This window comes from Scaptodrosophila lebanonensis, unplaced genomic scaffold (assembly GCF_003285725.1).
Source record: "Scaptodrosophila lebanonensis strain 11010-0011.00,11010-0021.00 unplaced genomic scaffold, SlebRS2 tig00000001-arrow-pilon, whole genome shotgun sequence".
Taxonomy (NCBI): Eukaryota; Metazoa; Arthropoda; class Insecta; order Diptera; family Drosophilidae; genus Scaptodrosophila; species Scaptodrosophila lebanonensis.
Genome location: NW_022060529.1, coordinates 15,527,421 through 15,538,665, shown reverse-complemented (window position 1 = coordinate 15,538,665; position 11,245 = coordinate 15,527,421). Strand labels below are relative to the sequence as shown.

The window sequence follows — 11,245 nt, the reverse complement described above, 5'->3', positions numbered from 1 at the left end:
ATACAATTGCCAATTTTAGGAGATGGTCATTAAAAGTCATGTGTTGCAACAATAGCGTTTGGAGACTATATATTTTTTCAAAATACATATAACATGCAAAATTTACTAGCTAAGATAGTGGGGCCTAAATGTCTATAACGTACTGTTTGTTCTGATCGAATTATTGAGATGTTTGCTATATAAAAAATATTTAAACTTACAAATAAACACATATACATATACTATGAAATGAAATATACAATGTGCCATACCAGCACATGGGCAAATAGTTCAGACCTAAGCACACAACACTCAAAAATTAATAACAATCGAGGCGTATAATTAATGTTATTTGAATAATTTGAGAATAGACTGGCGTTGGTCAGGTTGAGAATAGTCGCTATTTCCGTCGCGCGCGTGTTTTGGGTGCTACTGTTGCTGCTCCGAGTGCCCTCGTGCGTGTCGACCTGCTGGATGTGGATGCACCTTTGTTTTCTCCCGCACTACTACTGTTGGCCTCACTTGCTTTTGTGGTGCTGTTGCTCCTTCTGTTGGTGCTCATCCTTTTGTTTGATGCTGCTAATTCGGCCCTCGACGATCGCTGCACTCTTTTTGGCGTTGATACCTTTAACTGACCACCACTAACATTCAGCTCCTGGGACATGCGCTTGCGTGTCATACACATGGAATTTATGCGCAGGTTTCGCGCCGAATTCCGTGTGATTACGACAGTGATGGGTGTGCCGGTGGTGCTTGGTGCATGCATTGATCTCGACGTCATTCGCCTCGTGGGTTCACTGGGCTTGGGTGAGCTTACTGCGGCGATAGTGGCTCTTGTAGGCGCCTTATTTTCCTTGACGGATGATGTGCTATCCGTCGGACTGGCTGTTGCTATTGTTGAATTTGTGGCAACAATGCTGCTCTGTATTTTAGGCACCTGGTGCTGCTTGACGACTGTCTCGATGCGTTGCAATTTGCGTCGCGGTGTTATCCGGTTTGGAGACGTTGCGCTGTCTGAGGACTGCGTCTTGGAGTGCGGCGGGGATTTGCGTAATAAACGTTTGCGTCCATTGCGCAATGGCGTGTGCTTTTCAAGATGTAGAACTTTGCACTACATAAGGCAATATATAAAAAGAAGAGAGAATTGTTAAAAGAAAACGTAAATAAACGTAAGTCAAAGCGACACCTAAGAGATTAAATAGCGTTAGCAGCTAACTTATCTTTTAAGCGCACCAAAGGAAACAACATATGGTGGTTTAGTTTTAAAAACATTTCTGTTTGTTGTGAATTATAGCTTATTTCGTAAACTAGACATAGGTATAATTGTTACTTTTGTTTAAAAAGTGAATATTGGGTTTTTTTGTGAAACAATGTACAAATTGTCAATATGCATTCTGAGTTCTATGAAATAAAGTTTCAGTGCGTTTTGTGGTTTGTGCTGTTGGCCTTTGAGATGATGTTGTGGGCAAGAGGGGGCCTACTGCTACGTCTCCTACGCGTTCTACTCCTGCCACCTTTCAGTCTAGAGTTGCATGCGCAAACGCGTTGTACTCACTTTGCTGGCGGCCATTGGGTGTTGGCTGGTATTTCTATTGCGCATCGATCGCTGCAGACGCAGACGACTTGCATTTCCTACGACATTTGGTGATTCCGATGTTGGTGATGCGGCTATAACCTCCGATGTGTCCTGCGATATTTGAATATGTTTTAAATGATCGTTGCAATCAGGTGGTTCTGAGTAAAATGTCTTACCGTATCCGTATCCGTGGAAGAACTGGAGCTCGAATTGTCAACTCTCGGACTAGGCGCCTTTTCTGGCGTTTTAGAGGCGCGCGCCATTGCATGTTCTAAACGCCGCTGCGTTTGCGGTCTGCGTAAATTTCGTTTGCTTATTTCACTGGCTTTGTTTTCTTCGTCTTGGGTAGGTTTGCGCGCGGGTGTCTTTGATTTGCGTGTTCTGTCACTACCAGCAACGCTTTCCGCGTCCGAATGACTGATAGATTTGTGCAGCGATCTACGCAGAAAGCGGATTCCTACTTGATTATCCTGCCCAAATGTGGTAAGCACTTGCTCTGCTGTTGGTGGGTCGCTCTCTGTTGTACTTGTGGTCGTTGCAACTTGATTCGTGTCTTCAGGCGGCCGCTCAATATTATCTTGTGGAATTGCTGCTGGAGTAATTTCTTCGCTTTCAGTTACCGGCGCTTGAGTGTTTTCTGATGTAGTGGTCACCGTGACACTGTCGCACTCATCATCACTTTCATTGCCGTCTTGCCGAATAAAGGGCGGATTGAAATTGCCATCCAACATGCCTTTGAAGTTTACAATGTTGCGTATCATTCGTGGCTCGAGTTCACTCTGCAAATCATTTCATTTAGAGTGATATTTCAATATTTTCCAATTGATTTTCTTACCTGTATTAGCTTGTCTGCCATCTCTTGTAATTCGGCCTTTATTTCTGCATTTAGACGCACATTTAATTGTAGATTGGTCAGCTCCTTGGCCAAGAGACGACACATTTCTTTGCGTTCCGTAAAATATTTGTGAATGTAATCCAAGAAGCTAAGGGCGATTTTGTTGTGTATATTGTTTATTGGAGTGCTCACTTCCTGGTGGGTCAGATCGATTATAAATTTCGTCACGTTTTCAGGTAAAACATCGTGCAGGGGGGAATCAAAGCTACAGTTGAAGATGGACCACACCGTGGGGAGAAGACAAGGTTGTAATATGTGTTGCATTCTTCCAGCCATAATTTGCTGGAAAAATTCACCTAGTGCTTGACTAATAATCGGCTCTGAAAAAAATGCATGATTGACTTGTAAATAAATAAACAGTTCGTAGTTTGTTCAGCTATCTCTTACCAGTATTTGGATTGAAGTATCGCTTTAGGAGCTTCTCGTGAACATCGGCACGATCGTCCAATTGACGACGCAATACCAGGCGACAGAGGCCCTTAACCATGGCAAGTCCAATGCCCTTGTCTACCACTCTTTCCACAAAATGGCCCATCATGCCAATAATGTCTGTATTCTGCTCGGAGCTCTGCTGCGATTTATCCTCCTCACCATCAAAAAAGTCTTGCATTGTGTATAGCTGACGACGCTTGGTTTTAAGTGGTTGTCCAATTTGATTGATGTCAATAAAATTCTCAACGCCATAGTGATCCATAAGCATGAAAATACAGGTGGCCGAAGTTTCCCATAGTTCCAAGTTATTATCTTTGTAAAATTGATCGATAAGGACCTCGAATACCTCCTTGGCGTAGGATTCATATAGCATGCTGAATGTAGTGCCGCATTTAATGGCCCATTCGAAAATTTCTGTTTCCGTGGAAGCCATTTGGCGACAAATTAGATCCTGTAAGTACATGTACATTATGCTTACTTCAAGCAATTGAATTTGAAAGCAATCCCAAAATTTACCTTATATAGCTTGCACAAACTGGGACTTAGGGATTTCACGTGCACCGAAGCAACTAGATAGTGCGCCATATACAGGCTCTTTATAATGCGTTCTTTCTTTGAAAGCTTTGGCACAACCGTCAGCTCCACAATGCCATGCTTCTCGAGAAGCGGCCTGATTAGTTCCGTATACTCCTCTGTTACGGAAACTTTTTCATCATTCACAGCCTGCGCTCGGATATACTCCTTTTGACGCACAAATACCTCTTCCTGCTCCTCAAGTTCGAGAATCTTAAGCTTCAGCGATGAAACCTTCATTTTCAAGGTGGTATCCAAGTCGTCCAGCAACTTATTCATCAAATTACGATCGTGGACCAAATCGTTCTGTTTCGAATTTAGTTCACAAATTTCGTAGATGATCTCGAGAAAGCATTGCATTCTTTCGTTCACATCGGTAATCAGCTGCTCCATAGATCGTACTAGTACACTGACAATCTTGTGATCAAGTAGGCAATCTTTTAGCAGTTGTTTGATGAGCAGCTTTAAGTTATTGCGGCCGATTTCATCGCCCAGATCGTAAGAATGCAGAATTTCTACCAACGACAACAACATGCATTGAAATTCAACTTGCGCGAACTTGTCCATGTCTGGTTTTTGGAAGTGACAAAATCTGCGAAGTAGAATTTTTAATGGGATTGATCCTCGAAAATTTCATGTACTTCGCACTTACTTTTCAACGTAGGCACAGAAGACGCTTAATTCGGGAAGCACTTGGTCACACTCATCAGCATGCGTCCGCTGTAAGTAACCACTGAGACATTGCCAGTAGAGAACCAATTCGACCGTTAGCTCCTCATGCGGTACGCAACGATGCAGCTCGCAATCTTCGCTCAGTGGTAGCTGGGCCAACAGTTCGGCGTTATCTGTCTGCTCAAATATGACCTCCAGCATTTGGCCGGCGACGCGCTTATACCGAAGCAATTCCTCCTCATTGGAGTCCAATTTCAACGCTGCTGTAAGCGCAACAAAATTGCGCTGATATGATTCGATCCATTGCTTTATCATATAGTTGACAACTGCCTTGCGCACGCTCTCGGAGTTGTCGTTCAGGCCCTGTTCCATCAACGTCAGACGTTGTGATACTTTGTAGGACCGCACGGGATAGTTGCACATGTTTAGGTAAGTGTGGCGACGCACTTTCTCATCAACGTCCCACAGGCGCTCTAAAATATACGGCACCGTCAAATAATTCCGCCCCATGCACGTGATGACGCACTGCCGCACACTGGACGAGGGGTCGGAACTTAGATGGTACTGATAGGCACGCAGCACGAGATCGTCTGGGTTTTCTGGCATTTGAAGACGCTGCATAGCCAGCACGGCCTGTTTCCGCACACTGGCAGCAATATCAGTTAACCGGTCGAGCATATAGTTGAGGATTTGGTCGCATTGTGTGTCGTCTAGTGCCGCACACGGTCCAAGTTCTTTTAAAATGAGATTGACAAAGAAGCAAATTCGATACCGTATGTGCGGGACGTTCGATTTTGTCTGCAAGTACACGACAACCGCTGATTATTAGGGAATGTAAATAAACGAAAAGTACAGTACGACTTACCGAAAGCAGCCAATTGAATGTTGCTGCAAGCATTGGATGTGTCTTTTCCGACTCAAAGGATGTGACAAATTTGGCACAAAATGAGAGTGCCGTGTTGCCATACTCGTTGTGATCCTCGGCTTCCAGGACGGTCTTCAACATTTTTATGAATGTGAACACAAAGGCATCGTGGTCCAACTGCAAGTCAACGATATTCAATAATAATTGGGGGCGATCGATATGTAGATGCTTTCAGCCCACTGCGTCCTTGCACCTACATACATACCTGTGAGTACAGTTTCTTCATTTCCTTAATATAGCGTTTGTGGAAAGTCTCGTTGAGTTGTGCATTTGATAAAATCGTATACATGGGTCCTTGGCCCACGGAACGCGCCACCACCGAGGCCCGCTCCTCATCATTTTCTTTCTCGGCCGATCGAGCCCTTGCTGAGACTGTATTTTTTGTTCGCTTTTTTGTTGTTTTGACCATAGTGCGGGCTTTTTGTTATTGCCACCTTTTCAGTCCCGTATGCTCCAGCTCTTACACACTTTGGTTCTATTACTTTTTTTTAAAAACACCTATTTATTTTTCAGTTAACTTTTCTCACAAATATTGCCCTAATTTGTTAAATTTGTAGGCAGCGCAATAATACAGTGATGCCATCCCAAACAAGCGTCGCGTTATTGCACATTCCTTTTTCCACCCCGTTCGCTTGGGTGCCGTTAATATGATTTCAATGGCTTAGTGTTGCCAGCTCGTCAGCAGAAGGCCAAGCGACGCGCTGGCCACTTTTTATGGCTTATGAGTGTTTTAAAAATGCCAAAAAATCCATTTTATTTAAAATTAATATTAATTTTTCGGGGTATTCCTACAGGTTTTCTATATTTGACAACTATTAATCATATAAAAAAAAGTAAAAAATAGGATACAATACGGATTGAACGCATTGAAACAATTTTGTACACCATCGGAAAAATTGAAATCTAAATTTTCAAGATGTGTGGCCGTATTTTTCGACTGCTGTTCGGCAAATTCTTATACAATTGCAATCTAGGTTGTAGAATATTTCCATGATTTAAAAAAAGGCCTAAAAATGTATGTTTACTTAATAAAAACAAACACATTTTTATAACATCTAGACCGGCCATTACATGAAAAAATTTAAAATAAATTTGTGTTTTCTTTTTATTTATTTAACAAAATGGAGATATTCCGGGATCAATTTTCATATGAACAATGATAACATATCTGATGGTGTTTCAACAGTTCTGGGAAATAAATGAAAAATTGAAAATAACGAACAAATATGTGTACTAGTTAGCGTAGTGTAGACACAGGTTACATAACTTGCGTGCAAGAAAGATAACTTTTCAAATGGTATAACATTATTTTTATAGGGCATTTTCTAGTCAGCCTTGCGTTTCTACAGTCACAGACATATTCAAAACTCCACTAATTAATCTATCTAAAATAGTTGTTTTAAACTTTAGCTACAACAAACATTGCATTCATAATGTCGAAAACAACAAAACGTGTTTACGACGCCCGCTCCTCATATCCTGATCGCACCAAATCTGAAGAAAATTCATTTTCAGACTTGAATGTGGTCATAAAAACCCTAGACACGGCCTTGTTGTTGTTAAGTTCCAAGGAAGAGGCGGTTTTGCTAACTGTCTTTAACCACATTACTGATTTTGCACGACGACAAGACTCGAATATGCTTGAGTTGAAGGAACATCAAATGTTGGAGTTACTATTGGAAAAAGAGTTTTTTATTACATCAGATACTGTTCTAATTAGACGTTTTGCACTGTATCTTATAACAGTGCTTATGGATCAGACCGATTTAAGTGAACTTGAAACGGAGAAGACACAAAAGATTCTTGATATAAGCTATAAATTTTATCTGCAGGAGAACGACGATTTCTGCATTGAATATTTAACCTATATTGTAAATATGTGCTTACGTGATCCGAAGGTGGCGCAAAGCATTCTAGAGAATATAGAGTTTCTGGACAAAATGAAGAACATATTTGTGAGCTCTCAGAACCCGGACACCGTTTATAACTCCATCGATGCATTGCATAAAATGTTGCAAGTCCAAAGCGCCGAAGACATGCTTCAGTTTACCACGCAGCCCGACTTTCCTATAGATCGCATAATCTGCGAGGTGTCAAACGAATTTGAGGAAATTCGTCAGGCAGCACGCAAGGTTCTCAAGCTCCTGTTAGCCGACACTGGGGACACAAGTGTGTGGGAGCCACAGCATCGTTGCCTTTTCGTTTTGCAGCAATTGGTAAAGTATTTCTGTCAAGATCCCCAAGCTTTTGATGCGCTCGATGTGATCGACGTGCTGGCCACGGCATTGCGCTCGGAGAAAATGACAAAGCTGTTTTTTGAGCACAATCTTTTCGATTTGATTGTGGAACAGTTGAAAGAGGACATGGATCTTCTGGCTTTTGAGCTGCGTTGCACTATAATTTCAATATTTGCCGAGACCGCCAATTATCCACAGTTTTTAGCACGCATACATGCAGCTGGCATAACGGATATGTTCATCCACTGTCTATTGGACAACCAACCCGCTCCGGCCACATATGTTTTAATCGGGCTTAACCGTTTAATTGATCACCCAGAGGCGTTACGTCGTTTTGTGGCCGAATACCCAGAAGGTATAATCCAGAAGCTTGTAAATATTATTCTATCCCCGGAGGTGATGATAAAGACACGTGAGCAGGCAGCTGAACTAATTGGCCATTTATTGGTAGTAGCTTTCCGGGACACGGCTGAGGAGCTTTTGGCATTAAATATATCGGATGTGCTTACAAAAATAATCCAACAGGGCTTGCCAGCATTGTCCATAGATTTGATACTATCTCTACTAGTGGTTATCGAGAGTCTCGCACAAAATGAAGAATACCGTGCCAAGATTTGTGAGAATCGAGCCCTCACTGAGCAAATTGCACAGCTTCTGATGGTAAGAATATGCAATAGGAAATTCAATCTTAAACATATTACCTATTGTTCGTAACTTTAGCGTTCGTACGCCCATTCCATATTGGTGAACAATATATTCCGGTGCCTCTGCACAATCATCGATGAGGAGCCTGTGCGCGAGGTGCTGCTTGAAAACTATATAGTATCATCGATTAAACGGGCACTGAAGTCTCTGTCCAATCTTATAAAGACAGCTGTAACTAACTTTATACTACAGACCACACGATTTGTTGAATTTGTCGATGCGTACATCGATCGCGGAGTATTAGAAGTGTGGGTTTTTGTTTTTATATGTCAATACCCTTTCTATGTTCTATTTTTTCTAGCTTAATGTTGTTCCAAAAGCACGCATTTTGTGTATCCACCTGGGGACCAGCCATTGAGAGCATATTATCCAAGTGTCCTACTATGAAGTTTGGCATACGTAACTATCTCGGCTTCACTGATATAACCGCCGGCAAGGATTTCTACATCTCGAAACGCAAGTTTGAAGACTTTCGTTGCTTGCAGGACATACTGCGCATGGACTGCTCACCCCTCGATGCGGTGTTCGTCGTAAATTTTGACCGACCCATCGCAGATGAAAATGATGTTATAGATGTACCACCACATTGTATGGACTTCGCGGAAGGGCACCCAAGTAATGCAAAGTGGTGCTATTGCAAACGACCTGGCGATGAGTTTTTGCCGCAGTACCTAGAGGCTTTGAACCAAACATTGGCCGTAAGTATGACATTTATTAAGTTTCTTCTTGATTTAAGAGGTACAATATATATTGTCCCACGATGCCATTGGCGGGCCCCTTCACCCACATCACATTTTCTTTACAGTTACACGGTCTGGTCGAGAATCCAGATAAAATCCGTCGCAGCATTGACTTCGATAATGTTGCAAAGCGCAGCAAGATTATAGCTGAGGCCGTGGCCAGTGTAATGAGTGAAGACCTAAATATATTGGATCTAAACACCACAGAGGAGTGCTCCCGACATACTGTGCGTTGTCACTTGCTAGAGCTGCGTTACATCTACCACACGAACTTTATTCCTCTGGGCACGGTGCGCAGTGGCTGCCAGTTCGAGCGTGCCATTCTGTTCAAGTGCTTTGCCGACCAGATCGGACTGCCCAGCACTCTGCAGCGCAGTGTCGATGGACGTATGCTGTACAATGAGGTTCCGTTACCACTAGAGATAGAGAAGGATGTGCACTGCGACAAGAAGACCCTGAAGTTCATGCCTTGGCGGATGCTGCGTCCCACCCATATCGTGGATCTCATGTACAATGTGGGCGAACTCTATCCGATGCAAAGTCGCCAGGCCTTACAATATTTGCGACTGTATTGAACTCGCAATATGCCTTATTTCTATTTCTGTCTTATGCCACTTAGCAGTCTGTAATTCCAAATTTATATGTAATAATAAACAAAAAAAAAACAACTTAAGTAAAAAACCTTTGGATTTTTCTTTTCTTTTCTATATTAACTTTACTGGTATTATTAAAATAAATAAAATTAATTAGTTTACAATCAACTTAAAATTAAGGGCTTGTAAAACTTTCCGTTTATATATAGATATTAAGAAGACTGAATATGCGTTCTGCAATCCTATGTCAGCTATATAAAATAATGTGGTCATGAATGGATGGATTAGAACAGTCTACATATCAGGTTTGGTGTCAGTGGTTGTCTATCCATTCATGCCAAGCCTCCTTCTGTCTGTCAAATAAATTATTCTTTAAGATATTTTGTTCTATTCAAACGGCAGCTAAGCAATATCGTCGATCCTGTTCTGCCTTCAAACCTTACAAAAGTTCAGCATATGTACTGTAAACATATGATTTCCATAGAAATCCTTCAAATGGTTTGTGAACTCACTAAAGTGTGAGTGCGCATGTCCTTGGAATCTGTGCCTTGTCTGACATTCGCAGTATTTCTGTCAACAGCAGCAGCCATGGCCAAGGTGTTTTGGTAAACAAACGTTCCGCGCTCACGTAATTTGCATTTTAGTTTAGTTTAGGAAGACGGGCGGGCAGAAATAGGCTCTGCCCCTGCAGGCATCATGTCTAGGGTGCTTCTGACAGTTGCCTACTTTGTGCTGACCAGCTCGTCAATAGTGTTCACGGCCTGCGTTAACAATGGTAAGTGACTTGAAGACTGCGGCCTTGGCGCAAGAAAAAAAAAAATCAATAATGCGGCACTTGGGACTTTTCGGCAGTCACAGGCACCAGCTCGCCCGGATCGGGCTCCAGTGCGAGCAGTAGCATTGGCACATCTCTTACTGGTGGCATCCACCGCACTGCTGCAGCTATCGAGCGAGTCAACAAGCTGTGGTGTTACTCTTGCGATACCATGGATGATGGACAGGCTTGTGTTGATGTGGCTGTGCGTAACGACACAGCGCTGATGAAGAAGTGCCAGGGTGAGGAGTTCATTTGCATGGTAGGTTTATTGTGTATGTGCCCATCAATACACGAGTAATGCGTGCTATTCGATTTGGTAGGTGAAGCGATTTTCCTATACTACTAGCACGGAGAACTCAACTAGTTCTCCAAAAATGTGGTCGCTGGATCGTCGATGCACTGCGAACTGTGAGCCCGGCTGCATAATAATTGGAGAGCGCACCAAGCTCTACGCCTGCACCTCCTGCTGCGAGGAATCTTTCTGCAATACGGGGCGTGGTGCCGCCTCGGGTATCTTTTATCGCGTAGAGACGGGCATCGGAACGCGTGTCTTTTGGCTGGCTGCACCATTCCTGGTCAACATATCGCTTGTTTTATACAAGAGACATGCTTCCCACTTCCTCATTAGAATAGCCAGACAGTAATGATGCTGTCGTCCAATAGTTGCCAAATGAATTTAATCTAGATTCAAGTTGCTCAAGTCTACACCCAACAAATGCTGAAAACTAAATACAGCATCTCCTCTTTTACCTAGGTAGCCAGTAATTTTAAGTGTGATAATAAATGTGAATGAAGTGAAGCCATGATGCAAAGGCATCAGTTTATTCTTCGAAGAGAAAAACTAATAAAGATAACTAACTATATCTATGGGCGGTACTTGGGTTGGAGAATGCAGAGGATGGCGCCCCCAATATTTTAATTTCATTTATAAAAAATTTCATAATTTAATTTCACAATATTATTAATTATTTTTTGGGAAATTTCACAATTTGATTCTCGATTTACCAGCGCTTAGGTACTTGGTATTAGAATCGCAGAGGAGGGTGTCCACAACATTTTAATTCAATTTATCAGAAATTGCACAATTTAATTTCACAATAT

General features: G+C 42.3%; 3 protein-coding genes across 4 annotated transcripts; 2 read left to right on the top strand and 1 right to left on the bottom strand.

Moving 5' to 3' along the window:
• Positions 1 to 52: 52 nt before the first annotated feature.
• LOC115622956 (condensin complex subunit 3) lies at positions 53 to 5,609 on the bottom strand. Its single transcript, XM_030517135.1, has 9 exons — positions 5,258 to 5,609; positions 4,993 to 5,169; positions 4,108 to 4,925; positions 3,399 to 4,047; positions 2,838 to 3,333; positions 2,391 to 2,770; positions 1,732 to 2,334; positions 1,535 to 1,666; positions 53 to 1,090 (listed from the first exon to the last, which is right to left on the bottom strand). The coding sequence occupies exons 1-9, from the start codon at positions 5,459 to 5,461 to the stop codon at positions 380 to 382; spliced, it is 4,170 nt and encodes a 1,389-aa protein (XP_030372995.1). The 5' UTR covers positions 5,462 to 5,609; the 3' UTR covers positions 53 to 379.
• An 842-nt stretch (positions 5,610 to 6,451) lies between these two features.
• On the top strand, positions 6,452 to 9,393 carry LOC115623122. The gene is made up of 4 exons (XM_030517366.1): positions 6,452 to 7,949; positions 8,010 to 8,242; positions 8,296 to 8,692; positions 8,800 to 9,393. The coding sequence occupies exons 1-4, from the start codon at positions 6,486 to 6,488 to the stop codon at positions 9,307 to 9,309; spliced, it is 2,604 nt and encodes an 867-aa protein (XP_030373226.1). The 5' UTR covers positions 6,452 to 6,485; the 3' UTR covers positions 9,310 to 9,393.
• A 550-nt stretch (positions 9,394 to 9,943) lies between these two features.
• LOC115634234 lies at positions 9,944 to 11,007 on the top strand. Of its 2 annotated transcripts, none has more exons than XM_030531827.1 (3): positions 9,944 to 10,102; positions 10,186 to 10,403; positions 10,465 to 11,007. In XM_030531827.1, the coding sequence occupies exons 1-3, from the start codon at positions 10,024 to 10,026 to the stop codon at positions 10,786 to 10,788; spliced, it is 621 nt and encodes a 206-aa protein (XP_030387687.1). In that variant the 5' UTR covers positions 9,944 to 10,023; the 3' UTR covers positions 10,789 to 11,007. The 2 variants fall into 2 exon arrangements, with proteins under 2 accessions (XP_030387687.1, XP_030387686.1); XM_030531826.1 differs by having other exon boundaries at positions 10,180 to 10,403.
• Positions 11,008 to 11,245: the final 238 nt, after the last annotated feature.